Source organism: Salvelinus namaycush, chromosome 5, assembly GCF_016432855.1.
Source record: "Salvelinus namaycush isolate Seneca chromosome 5, SaNama_1.0, whole genome shotgun sequence".
Classification (NCBI taxonomy): Eukaryota; Metazoa; Chordata; class Actinopteri; order Salmoniformes; family Salmonidae; genus Salvelinus; species Salvelinus namaycush.
Window position 1 is genome coordinate 5,982,543 of NC_052311.1, and position 23,113 is coordinate 6,005,655.

General features: G+C 42.0%; 2 protein-coding genes across 5 annotated transcripts in view; both read left to right on the forward strand.

Moving 5' to 3' along the window:
* Positions 1-4: 4 nt before the first annotated feature.
* The window catches only part of LOC120047885 (polyadenylate-binding protein-interacting protein 2-like), a 30,434-nt gene continuing 7,325 nt past the window's right edge, over positions 5-23,113 (forward strand). Inside the window, exons 1-4 of one of the 2 annotated variants that reach the window (XM_038993464.1) lie at positions 5-122; positions 377-545; positions 726-902; positions 1,606-2,392. In XM_038993464.1, coding sequence (XP_038849392.1) covers positions 408-545; positions 726-902; positions 1,606-1,662 — 372 coding nt within the window. In that variant the 5' untranslated portion in view covers positions 5-122; positions 377-407 and the 3' untranslated portion in view covers positions 1,663-2,392. Of the gene's footprint in view, positions 123-376; positions 546-725; positions 903-1,605; positions 2,393-23,113 lie in introns of those variants that run through there. The other variant, XM_038993465.1, reaches the window with a different exon arrangement.
* LOC120047881 (matrin-3-like) lies at positions 2,472-13,622 on the forward strand. 3 transcript variants are annotated; one of them, XM_038993455.1, is made up of 19 exons: positions 2,472-2,534; positions 3,046-4,069; positions 4,294-4,355; positions 4,591-4,629; positions 4,717-4,793; positions 7,152-7,210; positions 7,307-7,423; positions 7,666-7,791; positions 7,934-8,059; positions 8,147-8,271; positions 8,481-9,275; positions 9,375-9,540; positions 10,579-10,654; positions 10,775-10,818; positions 11,055-11,198; positions 11,319-11,449; positions 11,662-12,386; positions 12,770-12,891; positions 13,187-13,622. In XM_038993455.1, exons 2-19 carry the CDS (start codon positions 3,071-3,073, stop codon positions 13,217-13,219), a joined length of 3,966 nt encoding a protein of 1,321 aa, XP_038849383.1. In that variant the 5' UTR covers positions 2,472-2,534; positions 3,046-3,070; the 3' UTR covers positions 13,220-13,622. The 3 variants fall into 3 exon arrangements, with proteins under 3 accessions (XP_038849383.1, XP_038849382.1, XP_038849384.1); XM_038993454.1 differs by having other exon boundaries at positions 2,473-2,534; positions 8,481-9,540; XM_038993456.1 differs by lacking the exons at positions 2,472-2,534; positions 4,717-4,793 and having other exon boundaries at positions 3,814-4,069; positions 8,481-9,540.

The window sequence follows — 23,113 nt, forward strand, 5'->3', positions numbered from 1 at the left end:
GAGGGTCATACGATTCGTTCAATTTCTGACGTTCAACATGTAAACAAACATACTCAGCAGCCATTGTTTTTCACGATCTTAGAAGAGTTCAACTGACACTTCCAGCTTTGAAACTTCACCTGGTAATTTGACCGTTATGAAATATCGTAACGATATATGACATTGCTGTGGTTCATATAAAACAGAAATGAGTGTCCCTACTTGCTGCTTTTAGACTTTATATCGAGTCGTCTTAACAAAGGCAGACAACACGTGTCTGTAGATAGCTAACGTTACGCTGTGGTCATAGTTAGCATTTTGAACTGTAGTGTGTTTTTCCCCTAGTCGTTGGTTGTTTATTCCTGTGTCTTATTATTACTGTGTTCTGTTTTTGCAGATATAGCTAACTTGTCTTGGTTACAGCCAAAATGAAAGATCCAAGTCGCATCAACAACACCCCAAGCCTCAGCAGCATAGAATTGATCCTACATGGACAGTTCATCAATGATGACAATCCCTTTGCTGAATACATGTGGATGGAGAACGAGGAGGAATTCAACAGACAGGTCCTCTACTTATTTTGTCTATTGATGATGTACTAGATTAGGTTGATGTAATTTTTCATGCCTACACCACACCACACTCAAAGAAATACCTATTTTTGTAATGCTAATGTATCGTTATTTATTTAATTTATAGTGTTACGAAGAGTTGGGTGTCTAAAGTATTGAATGCTTTTTCCCCAGATTGAGGAGGAGCTGTGGGAGGCGGAGTTCATTGAGCAGTGTTTCCAGGAGATGTTGGAGGAAGAGGAGAATGAATGGTTCATCCCAGCCAGAGATCTCCCTCCAACCCTCGGTCAGCTCCAGGACCAACTAAACCTACTGGTCCTCAGTGACACAGGCATCGTCGACGGCCTGGCGGTAAATGTTTCAGAGTGGTTTTATTTGTCCAGGTTTTATGAAAGTTAAGTCTGTGGAAAGTAGACATTTTAGTTGGCCTAGTCCTAGTTTCGTGTTAGCCTCGTAAATACCAGACTGCGTGTAGGGAACCATTCATGTAAGTCTGTTCTCATCAACTCGTGAAAAGCCTGTGTTTCTGAGGCTTTAAAATATATATATATTTTTGTTTTGTTTTAACCTTTATTTAACTAGGCAAGTCAATTAAGAACAAATTCTTATTTACAATGACAGCCAAACCCGGATGACACTGGGCCAATTGTGCGCCGCCCTATGGGACTCCCAATCACGGCCGGATGTGATACAGACTGAGGCTAGCCTAGTCCCAGATATATATGTGCTATCTTGTTCTAGTTTCAAGTTTTATTAGTCGTATGTACGGGATACACAAGGGATACACCCTCCAATGAAATGCTTACTTGCAGGTTCCTTGTCGACAATGCAACAACAATAATAAATAATAAAAGATAAGAATATGAACAGAAAGTAAATGGCTCAGTAGAATAAAATAAACATTTTAGCATAAGTATAAAGTATGATTTTTGTCAAGATGGCACAGGCTGGAACATACTGTACAAATAGTCGGCCTATGACATCACCATTTGTTTGGATTGAATAATCTCTGTAAACTTTGATGACATTTTCCCTCATGTTTTTTTCTCTTTAGGTTAACAGCAATTTGAACCCTGAAGCGCCAGAATTCGTACCAGGATTGAAGCACTGAGACTAGTCTTCTGATGAACAAGTTATCTGTCTACACTGAAGCCAGCGTAGGAAGATCTGTTTGAGTTTTGTTAATCTGTTGCACTTAATGTGTTGCCAAAGTTTTCCAGCTAGCCCTGCATGGTTAACGTTTTGAATAATGTTGTGTATATAAATCATATGTTTTTTGTAACTCTTCTGAATGTAAAAACAGGGTAGGAGCCAGAAGACTTTTTATTTCCTTTTTGAATATTATAGGCCTATGTTATGTAAGTAGTTCTAACATACCTGCCCCATCAAATAATAATTTTCTGTTCAATCAAAATTAGTGGTTCATTTAAAAATCAGAAGACATTTTTCATTAGATCTTGGTTTGCATTATGAATTCCTTTTATTGAAATGCAGATTGTAAATGGTCCGGGTGGCCATTTGATTAATTGTTCAGCAGTCTTATGGCTTGTGGGTAGAAGCTGTTAAGGAGCCTTTTATTTTCATTGCTCCTCTACTTCCTGCCATTATCGTTCAGAGCCTGGTGCTTGATATCCTACTGCCATGTAGATGTTGACTTTAGATTTTTTTTAAATGCACATAAAAAGTAAAACTACTGTATAAAAATGTACCAAAAGTATTGCACAAACATACAAAAAAAACATATATATTTTTTTCTTAAAGTATTTGAAAATAAATATTGATGGATGGACTATATATTTGTGATTTCACAAAAAAATAAACATGGCTCCCTCATAAATGTATACTCTTGAATACCCTGTTTTCATATAGTAAACAAACCGCAATCGACTTTTACTTTGTACAAAATTATTGTAGTTTACCTTTCACTTCCGGTTCCGGTTTAGACGCCTGTGAAGCGCGCTAGCTCCTTCGCTACAGGTTACGGTAAGATACTTAATGAATAAAGTTGCATACCGATATTTATGTAAAGTCTTTATATGTATTCACTAATTATCTTCAGCTTTCAAAAATGGCTGGTTTGTATGATAGCTAGTTATCGAGCTAACATGAGAGGAAGTTAGCTTGCTTACGTCAACGTTAGCTTTGCTAGTTCAGCCAGTGTCAGTTTCGTTTTAGTAAATTTATCCTATTCATTTCGATGGTCTACAATATCTATCTAGCTATCTATGTCATTTTTATCACTTGCATGAGCAACCCTTTCAGGCCTATGGTTTGGCTCCATGTCAGGGCTAACTAACGTTCGTTCAGCCAGCATTTGCCAGATGACGTTAGCTAGCATGACGGTTCGGACAAGGCCTGCCGGTTATCGCCAGCATGTCACCTACAAGGAATCAGCCAAGATAGGCCCCGCCCCCAAGTTTCCTGATATTGAATCCATATTCCCCTAGATTGCTTTTTTGACCCTTCATCTCTTCACTGGCAACTTTCTCTACAGAGATTTGATACGTTTACGTTCCAGCATGTCTCACAACTACTCCTACAGACGACCACCACCAGCTAAAGATCTAAGAGCCAGCGCTTTTGACTCTCCAGATCACCTGCACCCTGGAGACCACGGTCACAATGTTTACAGATCGTCCCAGGAGCCACCGTCTCATTCCACAATACCATCCTACCCATCCTCCTCATCCAGAGCCTCCGCTGCCAACGAGTCCCCTTACTCCTTCTCACTACGCCAGTCAGACCCTTACTCCTCTCTAAGCCGGTCAGACCCTTACTCTTCCTCTCTAAGTCGGTCAGACCAAATTCTGTCCCTCCTGAGCAGCTGTGGGCTCGAGCCCAAAGACTTGTCTCTACTAGCCGAGATGCCTGAGGAGCTCATCACTGTGGAGAACCTACCACGTCTGCTCCTGGAGATCAGAAAGAAGAGGGCGACACAGCAGCCACCATATCCAGCTATGATCTCTTACCCCCCTGCTGCCACATCTCGCCCCCCCACTGCTACCCCTCCTCCAGGCCGTGCGTGGGAGCAGGGTGACCAGAGTCGTTCTCAGCCATTAGACTACCCATTGGACCCCCACCACGCTCTTCCCCCTTCCCAACTCCTTCCCACAGAACAGGCTGAGCCCTGGCAACTAGATCGTCATGGCAACCCGATGCAGTACACACGCTCTCGCCTAGAACCTGTGCCTGTCCGAGTTGTGGACTACCACTATGGTAAAGAAACTCCCAGAAGTTACCAAACTCCTAGGTCCACTTACAGCACGGCCCAAGGAGGAAGCAGCAACAGCTGGAAACCCCCCAACTCATCCCAACCAGCAGTAGATTACAGGTACCCACCACCACCAGCTACAAACTACAGACCACGCCCAGACCAAGATGTCCCAGTTGTCACAATCAAGATGGCCACCTCTGGCAACACTCCCACCAAGAAGGCTGCTCTTGACTTCCACGGAGAAATCCCCCAAACGTTTCCTTATTCGTGCTCTCTCTGCGATATTACTGTGCTCTCTGAAAAGGTAAGTAGCTTACTCCTCTTATTTCTGTTGAATCTGCATTATCTGGGTCTCAGGTAGGTTCATGTGTGTGTGAAAGGGTCCAACGTGTATGAATCTTAAGCCTATTTGTGCCACTAATAATACACAGTTACTGCTACGTATGTTAGAATACAGCCTATGCATTATCTTAAATATGAACAATCAGTGAGTACTTATTTTTTTGGTCATTTTTGTTGTTGTTGCAGTTCTGGTTCACACACATCAATGGAACTCAACATGCAGACGGACAGCTCACACTTCTTCAAATGTGAGTAATCACATACTCAATATGTTTTTCCAGTTCTCCACTCAACAGCATGACACAAGCATTTTGCTATATATCTGCTAAATATGTGTATGTGGCCAATACATTTGATGACGTTTCGAACTCTTACTGTCAATATTGATATTGTAATAGGCCTAGCTTAAATCGATTAAGTTCCTAAATTGTTCAGCTTTTTAAAAAATCATTCCATCTCTTCTTCCTGTGCCTACGTTTTTAGGTATCCTGAATGGGATTGCCAGATGCAGACCGCCAGAAGGTAAGTGAATATCTCTCTGTCTCTGTGTGTGTGTGCTTGGTATTAATGTAGCATAGATCTTAACTACAGGCCTTTTAATCCCTTTAGTGGTGACGACCACACAGACAGACCAAGGGTTGAAGAGAAGACTGGTGGACCTTCCCATAGGTCTATTAACTACTTAGGTAAACTAACTGCATTAGCTTGCCTCTACATAATACAGTGCCTTCAGAAAGTATTCATACCCCTTGACTTATTCTACATTTTGTTGTTACAGCCTGAATTCAAAATGGATTAAATATACTTTGTTCTCTCTCGCCCATCTACACACAATACCCCATAATGACAAAGTGAAAACATGTTTTTTGAAATTGTTGCAAATGTAATGAAAATGAAATACAGAAATCAAATTTACATAAGTATTCACACTCCTGAGAACGACAGACTAACCTTGTCAGCTCAGGGATTCGATCCAGCAACCTTTCGGTTACTGCATGTTAGACTCACCTTTGGCAGTGATTACAATGCATGTTAGACTCACCTTTGGCAGTGATTACAGCTGTGAGTCTTTCTGGGTAAATTTCGAGGAGCTTTGCACACCTGAATTGTACACTATTTGCACATTTATTCTTTTTTAAATTCTTCATTCTCTGTCAAGTTGGTTGTTGATCATTGCAAAACAGCCATTTAAGTTTTGCCATAGATTTTCAAACTGATTTAAGTCAACTGTAACTAGGCAACTCAGGAACATTCAATGTCATCTTGGTAAGCAACTCCAGTGTATATTTGGCCTTGAGTTGTAGGTTATTGTCTTGCTGAAAGGTGAATTTGTTTCCCAGTGTCGGTTGGAAAACAGACTGAACCAGGTTTTCCTCTAGGATTTTGCCTGCGCTTTGCTCTATTCTGTTTCATTTTATCCTAAAAAACTCCCTAGTACTTGTCGATGACGAGCATACCCATAACATGATGTAGAAATACCATGCTTGAAAATATTAAGAGTGGTACTCAGTGAGGTGTTGTGTTGGTGATGCCCCAAACATAATGCTTTGTATTCAGGACATAAAGTAAACATTTTGGCCACCTTTTTAGCAGTTTTACTTTATTGTAAACCGGATGCATGTTTGGAATATTTTTATTCTGTACAAGCTTCCTTCTTTTCACTCTGTCATTTAGGTTAGTAGGTAGCCTAGTGGTTAGAGCATTGGGACAGTAACGGAAAGGTTGCTGGATCGAATCCCTGAGCTGACAAGGTTAAAGTCTGTTGTTCTGCCCCTGAGCAAGGCAGTTAACCCACTGTTCCCCGGGCGCCAAAGACATGGATATTGATTTAAGGCAGCCCCCCTCCATACCTCTCTGATTCAGAGGGGTTGGGTTAAATGCGGAAGACACATTTCAGTTGAAGGCATTCAGTTGTACAGCTGACTAGGTATCCCCCCTTTTCCCTTTAGTATTGTGGCTTAACTACAAAGTTGTTGATCCTCAGTTTTCTCCAATCACAGCCATTAAACTCTGTAACTGTTTTAAAGTTACCATTCACCTCATGGTGAAATCCCTGAGAGGTTTCCTTCCTCTCCGGCAACTGAGTTAGGAAGGACACCTGTATCTTTGTAGTGACTGGGTGTATTGACACACCATCCAAAGTGTAATTAATAACTTCTCCATGCTCAAAGCGATATTCAATGTCTGCTTTATTTTATTTTTACCCATCTACCAATACGTGCCATTCTTTGTGAGGCATTGGAAAACCTCCCTGGTCTTTGTGGCTGAATCTGTGTTTGAAGTTCAATGCTCGACTGAGGGACCTTACAGATCATTGTATGTGTGGGGTACAGAGATGAGGTAGTCATTCAAAAATAATATTAAACACTAGTATTGAACACAATGAGTCCTTGCAACTTGTTAAAGACATTTTTAATCCTGAACTTATTAAGGCTTGCCATAACAAGGTGGTTGAATACATATTGGCATTTCAGCTTTTCATTTTTCATTAATTTGTTAACATTTCTCAGAACATAATTCCACTTTTACATTATGTGTGCAGGCCAGTGACACAAAATCTCAATTTAATCCATTTTATATTCAGGCTGAAACACAACAATGTGGAATAAGTCAAGGGGTGTGAATACTTCCTGTATTATTCCTGTATTACTTCCTGTCCATTTTATCAGACACTTTTATCAAGCATACATTTTGGTATTTCGAATTTTAAATATTATTTTATTTTACCTTTATTTAACTAGGCAAGTCAGTTAAGAACAAATTCTTATTTTCAATGACGGCCTAGGAACAGTGGGTTAACTGCCTTGTTCAGGGGCAGAATGACAGATTTTGTCCTTGTCAGTTCGGGGATTCGATCTTGCAACCTTTTGGTTACAAGTCCAACGCTCTAACCGCTAGGCTACTTGCCGCCCCAGAACTCTGGTGTTGGTAGCGCCATGTTCTACAAACAGCCACACAGGACCATTTGCTTTGACAGTATATGTCTGATTTATTCATATAACATATTAACGTGTCAGTAACTTACCTTTTATATTGTCCTGTAGGTAAACCGTCAAGTAGCGGCTCTAGAAAAAACGTAGACACTAAGACAAAGGTTACAAAGGTATTGTTGTTCTTCCTGTTGTTCTGGTTTATTACTATCTAGTTTCCCCCTTTTTTTAGTTTTCACAATGTCTGTTTACTTGCCATAATTTTCTAGGGGAGTGGCAAAGTGGTTTGTGCCAAATTTACCGCCCGGTGTCTCAACGAAGATGGTTTGAAGGACCTGATTAAACCGTTTGGTGAAGTTGTGAAAGTCATCATGTTCCATGCTTTGGTAAGAAGACTAGTAGCCTATTCATTCTGCCATCTATTCAAATACCTAATATATGTGTTTTCAATTCCTATGAAATGGGTCAAAAGTCTTGTATTGACTGAATAATAATTGAGAAAATCTTATATTCATCATCATGTAAGTATAGAAATAGAATCGCCACCCATCATGGCCTCATTGACTACAATAGGGATATCCATTCTAGTTATAATGTTTTTATGGTTCTTGTAATGCTGCATCTTCAGGCGTTTGTGGAGTTGGGGTCAACGGACCAGGCCGCCGATATTGTGACATACTACCTCAGTAACCCAGTGATGGTGAAAGGAGGACAAGTCACCTTCTCTGTCTCGTCAACATTTAATTTCCTACAGGTACATTTTTACAAGATTAATTAATTTACTAAATCTTTGTTAAATTTGGTTGAAGGGGTAATTGAGGATTTTTCCCTAAAACAACCACACACGCACACAGTATTATTCAATGAGTTAAATAAATCCATTTACGTCCATATAGAGTTCCCGGGTGTTGAGTTTTTCCCCTGTGCCTCCTGGTAAAGAGTCTGCCGCGTGGAAAAGAGAGTTACTGGCCGTAGCGGAAGGATTTGGACCTGTGGCGCACTCTCTATTCTTACCTACGCAGGTATTAAACATCATATTGCTTTGAATTTTTTGGGGGTCTTTGTTATAGTATACTACAATTTGCTTACCGTGTATTCTGTCCTCTTAGGCATTTGTGGAAATGACGAATGCACTGGATGCACAGAAGCTTGTTGGACACCATACGTCCAAACACCTGAAAATAGATGAGATACATATTAAAGTGGCCTTCTCATCAGAGTATGATACATTTCGGTAAGTTGATGCGTCCCCTGTTGTGCTATTACCTTTTGTTTTGCATGTAAACATGCATTAATTATGGCTTCTGAATTCAGATTGTCAGACACTGTCACTGTTATAACCACTGTATTAAAGGAGAAATAGTTAATTTAGACTCTGTAAAAGCCAGAAAACATGGAAATAAAAGTGTTGTCTGTAAACCTTTTTTCCATCACATCATGCAGGACCATGTCTGAGAGGAAGTCTTCAGACAGGAAGTCTCCAGACAGGAGCAGGAAGTCTGAAGACAGATCTAAGAGGAAGAGAACCCCAAGCCCCAGAAGGCGGTCCCTCAGCCCCAGGAGAGATTCACCAACCTCCTCAAAAAGGAGGAGGAGTAGAGAGAGGGATAGCGACCGTCACAAAGAACGAGTGAAATCAAACAGTGGGGGTAAAAGCAGGCCAAAGTCCCCCAGAAAACAGAGCTCCAGTCGGTCCTCCAGAAGCCCTCGCAGGCCAAGGTCCCCCAGCAAACAGAGCTCCAGTCGGTCCTCCAGAAGCCCTCGCAGGCCAAGGTCCCCCAGCAAACAGAGCTCCAGTCGGTCCTCCAGAAGCCCTCACTCCCATACTAAAGAGCGGGTGTCCAGTGAGAAGGTATCCCCCATTTCCACATCCACTCGCTCACAACCTCCCATCAAGAATAAGACCACATCCCAGTCCTCCACTGTGATGGAGAAGTCCAAAAAGGCTGTCGACACGATTGACCAGAGCAAACAAGAAACTGAGATCCAGGACAGCCAGGAGGATGGAGCCATGGAGGCCTGTGAAATGGACAGTGACATCGAGGGGATGGCCGTGTATGGGGAGGATGGGGAGGAGAACTCTGACATGGGAGAGGAGGGAGAGGTAGAGGAGGAAGAGGAACCGCAGGAGAGTGCTGAGGACTTGATCCAGGAGTTTAAAGAACTATGTGAGCCCAGGCAGAAAGCAACCTCTGGGACTGTAGATGATGCTCCTACAGAAGAGCTATCAGCTACCGGGTCAGAACAGGGGAAAGAGCTCTCAGTTACCGGGTCAGAACAGGGGAAAGAGCTCTCAGCTACCGGGTCAGAACAGGGGAAAGAGCTCTCAGCTACCGGGTCAGAACAGGGGAAAGAGCTCTCAGTTACCGGGTCAGAACAGGGGAAAGAGCTCTCAGCTACCGGGTCAGAACAGGGGAAAGAGCTCTCAGCTACCGGGTCAGAACAGGGGAAAGAGATAGATGTTGAAGACCAGAAAGGAGATACTTCATACATTGATGATGAGGTAAAGTACATGTCGGTCTGTAACGTGTAGTTCATCTATACATGCTCTGTCAGGTCTTTAACATGTAGTTCATCTATACATGCTCTGTCAGGTCTTTAACGTGTAGTTCATCTATACATGCTCTGGCAGGTCTTTAACGTGTAGTTCATCTATACATGCTCTGGCAGGTCTTTAACGTGTAGTTCATCTATACATGCTCTGTCGGGTCTTTAACGTGTAGTTCATCTATACATGCTCTGTCAGGTCTTTAACGTGTAGTTCATCTATACATGCTCTGTCAGGTCTTTAACGTGTAGTTCATCTATACATGCTCTGTCAGGTCTTTAACGTGTAGTTCATCTATACATGCTCTGGCAGGTCTTTAACGTGTAGTTCATCTATACATGCTCTGGCAGGTCTTTAACGTGTAGTTCATCTATACATGCTCTGGCAGGTCTTTAACGTGTAGTTCATCTATACATGCTCTGGCAGGTCTTTAACGTGTAGTTCATCTATACATGCTCTGTCAGGTCTTTAACGTGTAGTTCATCTATACATGCTCTGGCAGGTCTTTAACGTGTAGTTCATCTATACATGCTCTGGCAGGTCTTTAACGTGTAGTTCATCTATACATGCTCTGTCGGGTCTTTAACGTGTAGTTCATCTATACATGCTCTGTCAGGTCTTTAACGTGTAGTTCATCTATACATGCTCTGTCAGGTCTTTAACGTGTAGTTCATCTATACATGCTCTGACAGGTCTTTAACGTGTAGTTCATCTATACATGCTCTGGCAGGTCTTTAACGTGTAGTTCATCTATACATGCTCTGGCAGGTCTTTAACGTGTAGTTCATCTATACATGCTCTGGCAGGTCTTTAACGTGTAGTTCATCTATACATGCTCTGTCAGGTCTTTAACGTGTAGTTCATCTATACATGCTCTGTCAGGTTTTTAACGTGTAGTTCATCTATTTAATAAGTCAAATTGAAAAAAGACAAGTAACATAGTTCCAATATGTAAAATACAAGGTGTCATGTTTTGATGTTTGTTCCCCTCAGCCTGATTTCCCAGAGGACCTTGAGAATCTTATTACATTGGATGAGCTGGAGGAGGATTCCTCAGGTGATAACCAAGGTGACTTATTACTCAACCCCTAGCAACCCGACCACAGATTCCATTCAAACTTCAGCACTTTTAAAGAAAGAGTAGCATTGTTATAAAGGTCATTGATTGTATGTCTATCTTACATTGCAGATAACCAGTCAACAGATGAGATCAAGAGCAGATCCAAGAGCAAGGTGAGCAAATCTGTATATATTTTTAAATTATTGTTTCTGATGTGTTCTGTGAGTCAGTACTGGTCATCTGTTTAGAATTGTTCATTCAACCTTCTAACTGGGGAAGATTGGTTTTAAGCAATATATCAGTCTAACACCATATATACGATCTGGGTTGAGTGGGTTCATTGCAGCTTTAGTTAACTATTGTCAATAAGGTTTGTTACAACCACACCTGAAAAATATTTTCATTTCAGCCCTCAGGACGTGATCAGACACCTGGTAGAGTGATCTACGTCAAAAACCTTCCCAGAAGCTTCTATACGGATAGTGACTTCCTGAAGATTGTTAAAGGCTTTGGGAGAGTGCACCGCTATTTGCTCCTTCGCAACGGTGAAGAGGTATTTTCCAAACAGAAGGAAATCTAAAATGGAGTCGATCCTAATGATGTACTACAAGGCTGATCACATTTTGTTGTTTCCAGTAACCATGGTCTCTCTCCTCTCTCTCATCTCTCTCAGGGCTTCATTGAGATGGAGAGGTCTTCTGATGCGACAAAGGCTTTAAGAGAGCTGCGTTATAATGGCTGTAAATTATACGGCCAGAAGTTGATCATCCTGCGGTCTCAGAAATACAAAAGACTAACAACAGGGTTGGTGCTGCTCTGCTAAACAGACGTATAACACACTCAGTCCCATTCCGTGTGGGAGCCACTGATAATTGATGTTTCTCTGTCTCTTCTGATAAAACATGATCAGACAGGGATATTTTCTATGTGCAGTGATTTCTGCCTATCTCTCTTAAGGTAAACGTTTCTAAACTTATATAATTCTGGACTAAAAAGGAATTATCTTATTTTGTCAGGTGGAAACCTGAATCTGATTCTAAAAGTGATCGGAAGAAAGATCACTTGAGTACTAGAAGCAGTAGCAGGATAAGGAGTGGACGGACCAGCAGTCACTCAAAGTCAGTGGCTAAGGACGACAAGACAAAAGAGAAGGACGACAAGACAAAAGAGAAGGACGACAAGACAATGGAGAAGGACGACAAGACAATGGAGAAGGACGAGGAGACAATGGAGAAGGACGGGGAGACAATGGAGAAGGACGAGGAGACAATGGAGAAGGACGAGGAGACAATGGAGAAGGACGAGGAGACAATGGAGAAGGACGAGGAGACAATGGAGAAGGACGAGGAGACAATGGAGAAGGACGGGGAGACAATGGAGAAGGACGAGGAGACAATGGAGAAGGACGAGGAGACAATGGAGAAGGACGAGGAGACAATGGAGAAGGACGAGGAGACAATGGAGAAGGACGAGGAGACAAAAGAGAAGACATCACGACAAGTACGCTCCAAGCCAGCCCAACACTGTGACAAGGAGGACATAGGAGCGTCTGAAGGGAATATTGACAAATCCTCCAACAGTGAAGACCAAAAGGATGCCCCTGTCCCTGCTGCTGAGAAAGAGAAGCAGGCCTGTAGCAACGAGGATAATGCAGAAACCAAGATGGAGGATAATGTGGAAACGGGACCAGATTCCATGAAGACTGGTATGGAGTCATCGTTCCAGGCCAACAACCCAGTAGGTAAGTGTTTGGATGTGATTTATAGCCTCACTGCACTCACGGTAGCTTGGTCCCAGATCTGTTGTCTCTTTCTATAGCCTGGTCCCAGATCTGCTGTCTCTTTCTATAGCCTGGTCCCAGATCTGTTTGTGCTCTTGTCAACTCCATGGCATGACAATTCTATAAGGAGTAGGCAAGAGAGCACAATAAGACTGGCACCCAGGCTACTGCCATGTCTCCTTTCAAGAAAATTAACAAAATTACCTTTTTAGACTTCATCGCTGAAACAACTATTTTAATTTGTTTGCTTTGAAAACACTACCGAGTTGTGCAGCAATGAACTGTAGTAAGAGGCATTGTCTTTATGAAGTACAGTACTATGTTTTCTAATGCGTTTGTTACAGGAAGAGAATTCATTAAACCTGTCATGGGCTACTTCTGCGACCTGTGTCAAGTCATCTATGTCAATGAGGACGAAGCAAAGAACCAACACTGCAGCAGCCTCTGTCACTATCTGAAGTTTATGGTAAAGCACCGGAATCCTGTTGAATCTCATCACAATTAGCTCACTTGAGTTTTCTTTATTTCTACACTTATGGTAAAGAAGCAATGGTTGGCCGACTGCTCTTTTTATAGTCCCTATTACCAAATAATGTAAGTCACAGGTGTGTAGGTTTGAAAAAGGAGGATCGTGGAGGGGATAGGTCGCGGATATCAATTCTTTAAATTATTCAACCAACATTTCTGTGCAGTTATTTGCTGTGTACATTACATGTTTACCTGGACGATTACTGAGCTGTATAATTTATGTTGTCTCACAGGAACATTCAGGTAAAGACACAGCCTCTAGCTAAAAAGATGTCCCATCTCTGGAGGAAGTTGACAAGATGACAGTTTTAGGCCCAATTTGACGGGAAGTGTACAAGTGCACACCTCCGGAGGAGTGTGGAGAATCTGGATTTTTCTTTATATTGCACTCAAGAAGAACGGCACAGGTTTACCTAATCCACGAGAGGCTCTTTGTGAAACTCATCCTAGAACAATAAATGAGATTGCAGATTACGTTAATCTGTATTGGTTTATATGAACAAATGTTCAGCACCTACCTACATATATTGTTATGTTTGTGTTAGAATAGCTCAGATCTACTTTCTGTAACGTGAATTGTTCGGTTTTCCCATGTTATTTGTTTTCAAGATTTGTTTGAATTTGAACTGCATTCTAAACGATTGTTAATAAACGTGTTTAATTATTGCATTTTTGTAATTTAACATTCTTCAAGCAAGATAACATCACCGCCTTCTAGTTTGCTCTAGGTTCAGGATTGTAATTAAAGAGGTATATAAACCCTGGATGACTGACACTATATATTGGCCAATGAAAGGCTCTGAAGCCACCGGTCGGCCATATTGGCACTCGTCAGTAGGAGCAGTCCTCCATAGGAATGAATGGAATTCTACAGTATTTCAAGTAAATTACTAAGTATTATATAGGTGTATATATATATATATATATATATTGTAGTAACATTAGTACTTTCTACAAATTATACTTAAAAGGAAAATGTTTATTTTATTATGTTTAGCTCACATAATTTAAGTGCATTAAGATGTCTGTAATAGAATAAACGTGACAAAAACAAATGTAGATATTTAAAGGAATTTCTATATCTTCCAAAATGTTTTGTTACAGTAGTGGCTTCAAAACAGTGCCCCATGTCAGTCATCTATTTGTCAACAGCTGGTGAGCAATGTCTAATATTAAAGAAGTCTCGAGGTATTGCTCACCTGAGGTAGAGTACCTTATGATAAGCTGTAGACCACACTATCTACCGAGAGAGTACTCGATATTATTTGTAGCTGTCTATTTACCACCACAAAACGATGCTGGCACTAAGACCGCACTCAACCAGCTGTATAAGACCATAAGCAAACAAGAAAATTCTCATCCAGAAACGGTGCTCCTAGTGGCCGCAAACTTAAATCCGTTTTACCTCATTTCTACCAGCATGTCACGCACAACCAGAGGGAAGTCCACACACGGAGACGCATACAAAGCTCTTCTTCGCCCTCCATTTGGCAAATCTGACCATAATTCTATCCTGATTCCTGCTTACAAGCAGGAAGTACCAGTGACTCGCTCTATATGGAAGTGATCAGATGACGCGGATGCTACACTACAGTACTGTTTTGCTAGTGTAACCGATGTGAAATGGCTAGCTAGTTAGCTGTGGTGCGCACTAATAGCCTTTCAAACAGTGATGTCACTCGCTTTGAGACCTTGAAGTAGTGGTTCCCCTTGCTCTGCAAGGGCCGCGGCTTTTGTGGAGTGATGGGTAACGATGCTTCGTGGGTGACTGTTGTTGATGTGTGCAGAGGGTCCCTGGTTCGCGCCTGGGTATGGGCGAGGGGACGGACGTAAAGTTAAACTGTTACACTAGCACAGACTGGAATATGTTCCGGAATTCATCAAATGGCATTGAGGAGTACACCACCTCAGTCATAGGCTTCATCAATAAGTGCATCGACAACGTCGTCCCCACAGTTGACCGTACATACCTATCTCAACCAGATGCCATGGATTACAGGCAACATCCGCATCAAGCTAAAGGAACTGTCGCTTTCAAGGAGTGGGACGCTAATCCGGACGCTTATAAGAAATTCTGCTACGCCCTCAGACGAACCATCAAACAGGCAAAGCATCAATACAGGATTAAGATTGAATCCTACTACACCGGCTCTGATGCTGGTCGGATGTGGCAGGGCTTGAAAACTATTACGGACTACAAAGGGAAATCCAGCCGCAAGCTGCCCAGTGATGCGAGCCTACCAGATGAGCTAAATGCCTTTTATGCTCGCTTCGAGTATTTTACACAGCTGCTACTCACTGTTTATTATCTATGCATAGTCACTTTACCCCTACCTACATGCACAAATTACCGACTAACCTGTACCCCGGCACACTGACTCAGTACCAGTACACCCCGTATATGCACTCAGGCTATCCGGAAGGCCAAAGTTAGTTACTTTAAGGAGCAGTTCTCTCTCTGTGGGTCTAACCCCAAGAAGTTCTGGAAAACAGTTAAAGACCTGGAGAATAAACCTTCCTCCTCACAGCTGCTCATGTCCCTTAATGTTGATGATGTGGTTGTTACTGACAAGAAGCACATGGCTGAGCTCTTTAATCACCACTTCATTAAGTCAGGATTCCTATTTGACTCAGCCATGCCTCCTTGCCAGTCCAAGATTTCCTCATCTCCCATCCCTTCAAATGTGACTATCCCCAATGCTCCTTCCTCTTTTTCCCCTGCCCTGCTACAAAGTTTCTCCCTGCAGGCGGTCACTGAGTCCGTAGTACATTTTTTGTTTTACAGAAATAACAAAACATGCCGAAAAGCTGTTGTGTTGTTCAATGTCACGAGGTAAAAAATCCCTTGTTTAGTATCCTCCGTTTCCACTCACTACGTGTAGCTGTATAGTCAGTTTGTTTGTTGTTGGTATTGGCTACCTTAATGTTCTGGTTGCTAGCGCCATCATGAAAAAGGGCATGAGGAAAGCCCTACAATATTATGCTTTTCTAAGTAGTGAGAACGCTCAAGAGCAGGCAATGTTGAAAAGTAATTTAGACATGTTGTACTTTTCTTAAATATAGTTGTGTAATCGACTAAAACAAACAGACAACAACATTGCGTTTGGAAAATATCATTTTTTGTTGTTGCTGTGAGCCAAATGGGGTAACCTAGGTAACCACAGTATTTTCTTTACAGGCTGCCTTGGGTGATGACGTTCTAATACTGACTGGGACGTTGGCGCTGCCCATGCTAAAATAGACTTTTGGCCACTAGAGTTCTCTATCTATCTCTATGGGTGCGGTGTCTGTTCTCCCTAAGAAGGTTTTAAGTTCCTGGGTGGTAACGAGCCCACCTAGTATATGGAAAAAGGGATGAAATGTTTATTGTATGTGACACCTTTCAGGTGTCAAACGGGGGAATCAAAATGTTCTATGTTGACACCTTTTAGGTGTCAAACGGGGGATTGTGGGGTTTTTATAAGGTTTTTTGACATGCTTAACTAACTATAAGCTAGTAGGGCTTCTTATGCATTAAAGTTTGAATTACTGACTCATGTGAACCTGCATTTTCCATTAGTCTCTACTCTTACCAGTGCTCTGTCTAACCATGAGGCCACAGCCTGAAATTGCAACAAATGTATCTGAGCATAAGATATGAACAGCAGTCTGAAATGTGTGTGTGTTAAAAAGGGCGCTGTGGGCGCTGTACTGTGTGACCGAGACTGTGCTAATCTTAGAGAGACACAGGAGGGGGGTGAATCAGGGGACTGCTGACTGTGGTGTACAATAGACAATAATAGACAAAACTATACACACGAAGAACATCTGTGAGGTTCTGAGTTATGCACTATAACCCAATACTATAACAAACGTGATTAGCAACTGTATTAAATGTGATTGGATATTGACAAACTGTTGGCCTGGGAGCCTGGGTGTCTGTGTGTGTGTGCTGGAAGTAACAGTTAGCCAGATAAGAGTGCTGGGAAGCTGTGGTTAGCCTTGAGCGAGAACAGTGGCCATTGTATACAGGTGCGAATAGCTCAGACAATATTACAGAGCTGTCTGACCTCAGTCTTTGGGGTGAAGGAGCGTAATCTACACAGCAACAGCGTCGGGACATCACATGCGCTAAGGGGCCAGGACTGGCTTAAAGCGCCAACATCAACGATAGGCTGGGTGAGTCTAAACCACGCCCAGTCTCTACTCTGACAGGCCGGCTCGGAAGTGGGAACTATCTCTGTCATGAGTATTTATTATAATGTCTTTGTCAGTAACAAGTGTCTTCTCTGTTCCACCCTGCGGGGTGGTGCAGTGAACCCGTATATACGAAAAATGCATTTGCCATTTATTACCTTTTGAATTAAACAATTATTTTGACCAAGTTCAGGTGTGATATTGTTCCTATCTCAGTTGAACCTACGCAGCCTTAACACTAGCTAACTAGATGCTATGTTTTGTGCGGATCCAGCTAGCCTAGTTAACTTAGTAGTTACAGTTACTTTTAGTGGTAGCTACCTCCCCCGTAGCCATCTTGTTGATTGCTAGCTGTTTTTGCCTATATCAACCCCTTACAGGTGAAAGAGAACAACTACAGAGGCCATGGAGACAGTGTTGATCAGCTGTGTTGGCATCCTACCAACCCAGATGTGTTTGTCACTGCATCAGGGGACAAGACCATACGCATCTGGGACGTCAGAACAACAAAGTGCACGGCTACTGTTAACACTAAAGGTACCCTCCAATTAGAACAACAACGTGCACGGTTACTGTCAACACTAAAGGTACCCTCCAGTTTCAGTCCTTGTTTTGGACAGTGATGCAAATGATTCATCTGCTGTGTCTTCAGCCAAAAACAACCCTTCAGTCTTGTACTTTAGTTTTGACTCTACAGTACTTTTTCATTTTCGGCCATCTGTAACATCCGGTTCTTTCTGATCTGAGGTTGAAACAGGTTAGTTGAAGAAAGTCAATACAACTTTCTGTGGATACATAAAGAAACCAGAATTGGATGTGCAAGAATAATCCCCTTTGCTCCCTGTGGAATGTACGATCCACTCAACAAGCCCACACTATGCCACATAGTCCTTGGCAAGAATCAAGTCCTCTTTAATTTGATTTCATCCTTCCTCAGTATCCTCTTCTTTGTTTTGTGTTTATGCAGGAGAGAAGCTGTGGGAGGTCCAGTGTGAGTCTCCTACGTTCACAGTAGCCTGGCATCCTAAGAGACTGATGCTGGCCTACGCATGTGATGACAAGGAAGGGAAATAGAGAGTCTGGCACAGTCAAACTGTTTAGATTACCTAATGATTCCTCAGTGGGGTAGCGATGCAGGCACTGTCAATCTGTTTAGATTACCTAATGATTCCTCAGTGGGGTAGCGATGCAGGCGCTGTCAATCTGTTTAGATTACCTAATGATTCCTCAGTGGGGTAGCGATGCAGGCGCTGTCAATCTGTTTAGATTACCTAATGATTCCTCAGTGGGGTAGCGATGGAGGCGCTGTCAATCTGTTTAGATTACCTAATGATTCCTCAGTGGGGTAGCGATGGAGGCGCTGTCAATCTGTTTAGATTACCTAATGATTCCTCAGTGGGGTAGCGATGCAGGCGCTGTCAATCTGTTTAGATTACCTAATGATTCCTCAGTGGGGTAGCGATGGAGGCGCTGTCAATCTGTTTAGATTACCTAATGATTCCTGAGTGGGGTAGCGATGGAGGCGCTGTCAATCTGTTTAGATTACCTAATGATTCCTGAGTGGGGTAGCGATGCAGGCGCTGTCAATCTGTTTAGATTACCTAATGATTCCTGAGTGGGGTAGCGATGCAGGCGCTGTCAATCTGTTTAGATTACCTAATGATTCCTCAGTGGGGTAGCAATGCAGGCGCTGTCAATCTGTTTAGATTACCTAATGATTCCTGAGTGGGGTAGCGATGGAGGCGCTGTCAATCTGTTTAGATTACCTAATGATTCCTGAGTGGGGTAGCGATGCAGGCGCTGTCAATCTGTTTAGATTACCTAATGATTCCTCAGTGGGGTAGCGATGCAGGCGCTGTCAATCTGTTTAGATTACCTAATGATTCCTCAGTGGGGTAGCAATGCAGGCGCTGTCAATCTGTTTAGATTACCTAATGATTCCTCAGTGGGGTAGCGATGCAGGCGCTGTCAATCTGTTTGGATTACCTAATGATTCCTCAGTGGGGTAGCGATGCAGGCGCTGTCAATCTGTTTAGATTACCTAATGATTCCTGAGTGGGGTAGCGATGCAGGCGCTGTCAATCTGTTTGGATTACCTAATGATTCCTGAGTGAGATCAAACACACACGTCTCTTGATTCACTCTTTAAACTGAGTTTATGCGGATGATTGGCCCTACTTTGTGGATGCATGTTACCTATCCCTCTGCTGTAAGACTTCTTCTTTATATGTTCAATACAACATCCTTGACTTTTGGTCCTTTTAAATTCAGCCAGAAGGGATGTCTGTATAAATAGCTACGTCATTCATGTAAACTGATATTTCTCCATAAATCAAATCCTCAATGTTCTTCTACTGCTTTTTTTATTTCTAGAAAGAGTGCCATCTTAGATGTAAAATGAACAGATAATTACAGCGATTCTGCAAAGGGAAGCGGGTCTAGAGTTGCCCTTAAGGGAAGCGGGTCTAGAGTTGCCCTTAAGGGAAGCGGGTCTAGAGTTGCCCTTAAGGGAAGCGGGTCTAGAGTTGCCCTTAAGGGAAGCGGGTCTAGAGTTGCCCTTAAGGGAAGCGGGCCTAGAGTTGCCCTTAAGGGAAGCGGGTCTAGAGTTGCCCTTAAGTTAAGGGAAGAGATAAAACATAATTTACTCTCTGTAGTGAGGGGGTAAACACTAGTGTTCTCTTTGAAGCCACCAGATGGCAGTGAATCCCAATTATGAAATAGTTGTTTGTTTCTGTAGAGTTTTCTACATGACTGTTTCTCCATACAGTTTGCAATTACACACAGTGCTGTATCACATTTTGTTGAAACTGTAAATATATCTATTTTTTTATATTAAAACAACAGTCTTGTATACTTGTCTTGGTTGAACATATCAAGGTATAAAACTAATATGGTGCATTGTATGTCTGCTGTCTAGATTTAGTGGGTTATTTCACTGAGGGGACTGTATCTCAGCCAGGAAATGGTGATTCATTGCAGGCTATGGCATGAAGACGTTGTGTAACTAAATGCATTTATGTAATGTACACAGAGATGGTGGGTGTGAGGTCTTGGACTTGATATGGTAGCCTACCCTCTGTATCACAGCTCCCACACATCAACCAGCACAAGACCATATTATCTTAACTGGGTGAATATGATGCCCTGCCAACCAAGTACAGTATACAGTCCGGTCCAAAGATGAGCCAAAAAGTTCTGGGCTATATTGCATTTTCCTGTCCAATGATGCAAAACAAAAATTAATAAAAATATTTTATACTAATACAATTGCTCAGAGAAATACATTTTGTTTAATAAGTGATATTTTTTTCCCCTTCAGATGTTTTCAATACCTCACCTATTGAGTACAATGGCACTGGGCCTTTTTTTCTAAAATGTATCAGATTGGAGAACACGTTGGGAGGGATCATAGACCGTTGATATCCTTCATCTGCGCTTAGGGACGGCCCTCTTCAAGTTCCGGAGAATGAGATGGCTATTGCAAAATGTAAATTTTATTTTGTGGTTGATTAACATTTCTTTGTGTATTTTGATGTGTGCTTGGGGTTATTGTCTTGCTGGAAGTTTCACTATCTTTTTGAGAAAAAAAATATTTGTTTTACAAAATGTCTTTATTTTTCTTCAATTGTATTAGTATAAAGTAATAAAATTTCCCAATTCTTTTGGAACAATCTAGCCCAGTATTTGTATTATTTATTTGATAGTCTTCTTTGCTGATCTTTATAAATGGTGTCATTAATGTTGGACCTGACTACTTGGCTGTAAGTATTCCATATGTATGTATGTAATGTGCACTTAGGTTTTCAGTCATGTCATCGTGAGTATGAGACGAGTGGTAAGCGTATACGTTCAAACTAAGCAGTTATCATGATGGGTGATTTGTTGTATGAGACAACAGTGGTAACAGGTTTGAATAAATGTGGGTTTTGATACTTATATAGGTGTCATAACCTGCCATGAAATAACACTGTCACAAGAGGTGTACTGTAAATAAGTAGGTCATGGGTGTTATGACCATATTATGAGTGTTATGACTCTGGATGTCAAGTAAAGTGTTACCACAACAGCTTATGTAGCTTGCTTCTGTGGCCTGCTGCCATAGCTGAGGAGGTGGGAGAACACACTGCTTGTTTAGATGGAAGCACAGCCTGTTCTTTCATACTGTTCTAAGAACATGCTGATGTTTCCAGAATGGAACAGTTCCTGGTGTCTGATGTTTCCAGAATGGAACAGTTCCTGGTGTCTGATGTTTCCAGAATGGAACAGTTCCTCCTGTCTGATGTTTCCAGAATGGAACAGTTCCTCCTGTCTGATGTTTCCAGAATGGAACAGTTCCTCCTGTCTGATGTTTCCAGAATGGAACAGTTCCTGGTGTCTGATGTTTCCAGAATGGAACAGTTCCTGGTGTCTGATGTTTCCAGAATGGAACAGTTCCTGGTGTCTGATGTTTCCAGAATGGAACAGTTCCTCCTGTCTGATGTTTCCAGAATGGAACAGTTCCTGGTGTCTGATGTTTCCAGAATGGAACAGTTTCTCCTGTCTGATGTTTCCAGAATGGAACAATTCCTGGTGTCTGATGTTTCCAGAATGGAACAGTTCCTCCTGTCTGATGTTTCCAGAATGGAACAGTTCCTCGTGTCTGATAACAAAGCAGACGGTGGGCGATGGAGGGTTGGAAAGAGAAAAAAAACTAGTGTCTTGACATTGGGTCTGTGTGAGGCCAGTTACACTTCCTCTAGGGAATCACCATCTGTGACTAGAGATTAGACATGGTGTCAATTCCTCGTTCATCTTCCTCAGCCAAGACAGACACTGCCCAGCAAGAGCCGTCTCAGTGCCCAGATCAGGAGGCTTCGGACTTGGCTGGTGACAGCTGTCCTCTCCGTTCTCTGGTGCTTCTGAGCAGCGGGCTCCAGGATGTTTTCATTTTGCAGCTTCCTATTCCTAGCAGGGATGGAACAGGCTCCCCCTGGCCACTCCTTAATGTCATGTAGTTTGGGGTATCCTATATCTGTCACGTTGGTCAAAAACAAAGGATCTCAAATCTGCACATCAAAACAATGTAAGCAACTGTCAATCTCTAAATTCAAAGACTCAATCATGGACACTCTGACAGTTGTGGCTGCTTTGTGTGTTGTATTGTTGTCTCTACCTTCTTGCCCTTTGTGCTGTTGTCTGTGCCCAATAATGTTTGTGTCATGTTTTGTGCTGCTACCATGTTGTTGTTTTGCTACCATGCTGTGTTGTCATGTGTTGCTGCCATGCTATGTTGTTGTCTTAGGTCTCTCTTTATGTAGTGTTGTGTTGTCTCTCTTTTCGTGATGTGTGTTTTGTTCTATATTTATATTGTATTTTTAATCCCAGGCCCCTGTCCCCACAGGAGGCCTTTTGGTAGGCCGTCATTGTAAATAAGAATTCGTTCTTAACTGACTTGCCTAGTTAAATAAAGGTTCCATTTTTTTTTAACTCTCTCCTTCCTGTCATGACAAATGCTTATGTTTCCTGTTGTACTTCCATTGTAAGATGCTTTTCAATTGTCAGCCATCATCAATCGAATGTTAATAAATTACTATTGTTGTTTTAATGTTTTAATACTATTGTTGTTTTAACAGTCCTAACCAATTTGCTGTGAAAGCCCCCTTAGAGGACAACAGGGTTGATGTCTTTCAATTGATCTTCTAGGTCAATCACCATGCCACAATGAATCATTGTTGTAATGAAGGATTCATCTGTTTGAACGAGGAGCTCAGATCACAGAACATGACATCTGAATATGTATCATATGCATTGATCTACCATCTGCTACACCGATGTCCTTTTGGAAAAACACAAAAACATGTTGAATTAATAACGTCTGATCAACATTGTATCGGTTTCATTACGTAGCTACTGAACACTTTATATTAGTGTTGCAGAGAGTATTAGAAATACTGTTCTGTAAGATAACTAGTAACCAAGCCCACATAACAGTTTGATCAATGACT

Bases quoted from the DNA above. Each gene is read 5' to 3' on its own strand.
- LOC120047881 (XM_038993454.1), top strand. From the start codon at position 3,071: ATGTCTCACAACTACTCCTACAGACGACCACCACCAGCTAAAGATCTA. The intron at 4,356-4,590 runs GTGAGTAATCAC...CTACGTTTTTAG, and splicing joins CAGCTCACACTTCTTCAAAT to GTATCCTGAATGGGATTGCC. The intron at 8,272-8,480 runs GTAAGTTGATGC...CACATCATGCAG, and splicing joins TCAGAGTATGATACATTTCG to GACCATGTCTGAGAGGAAGT.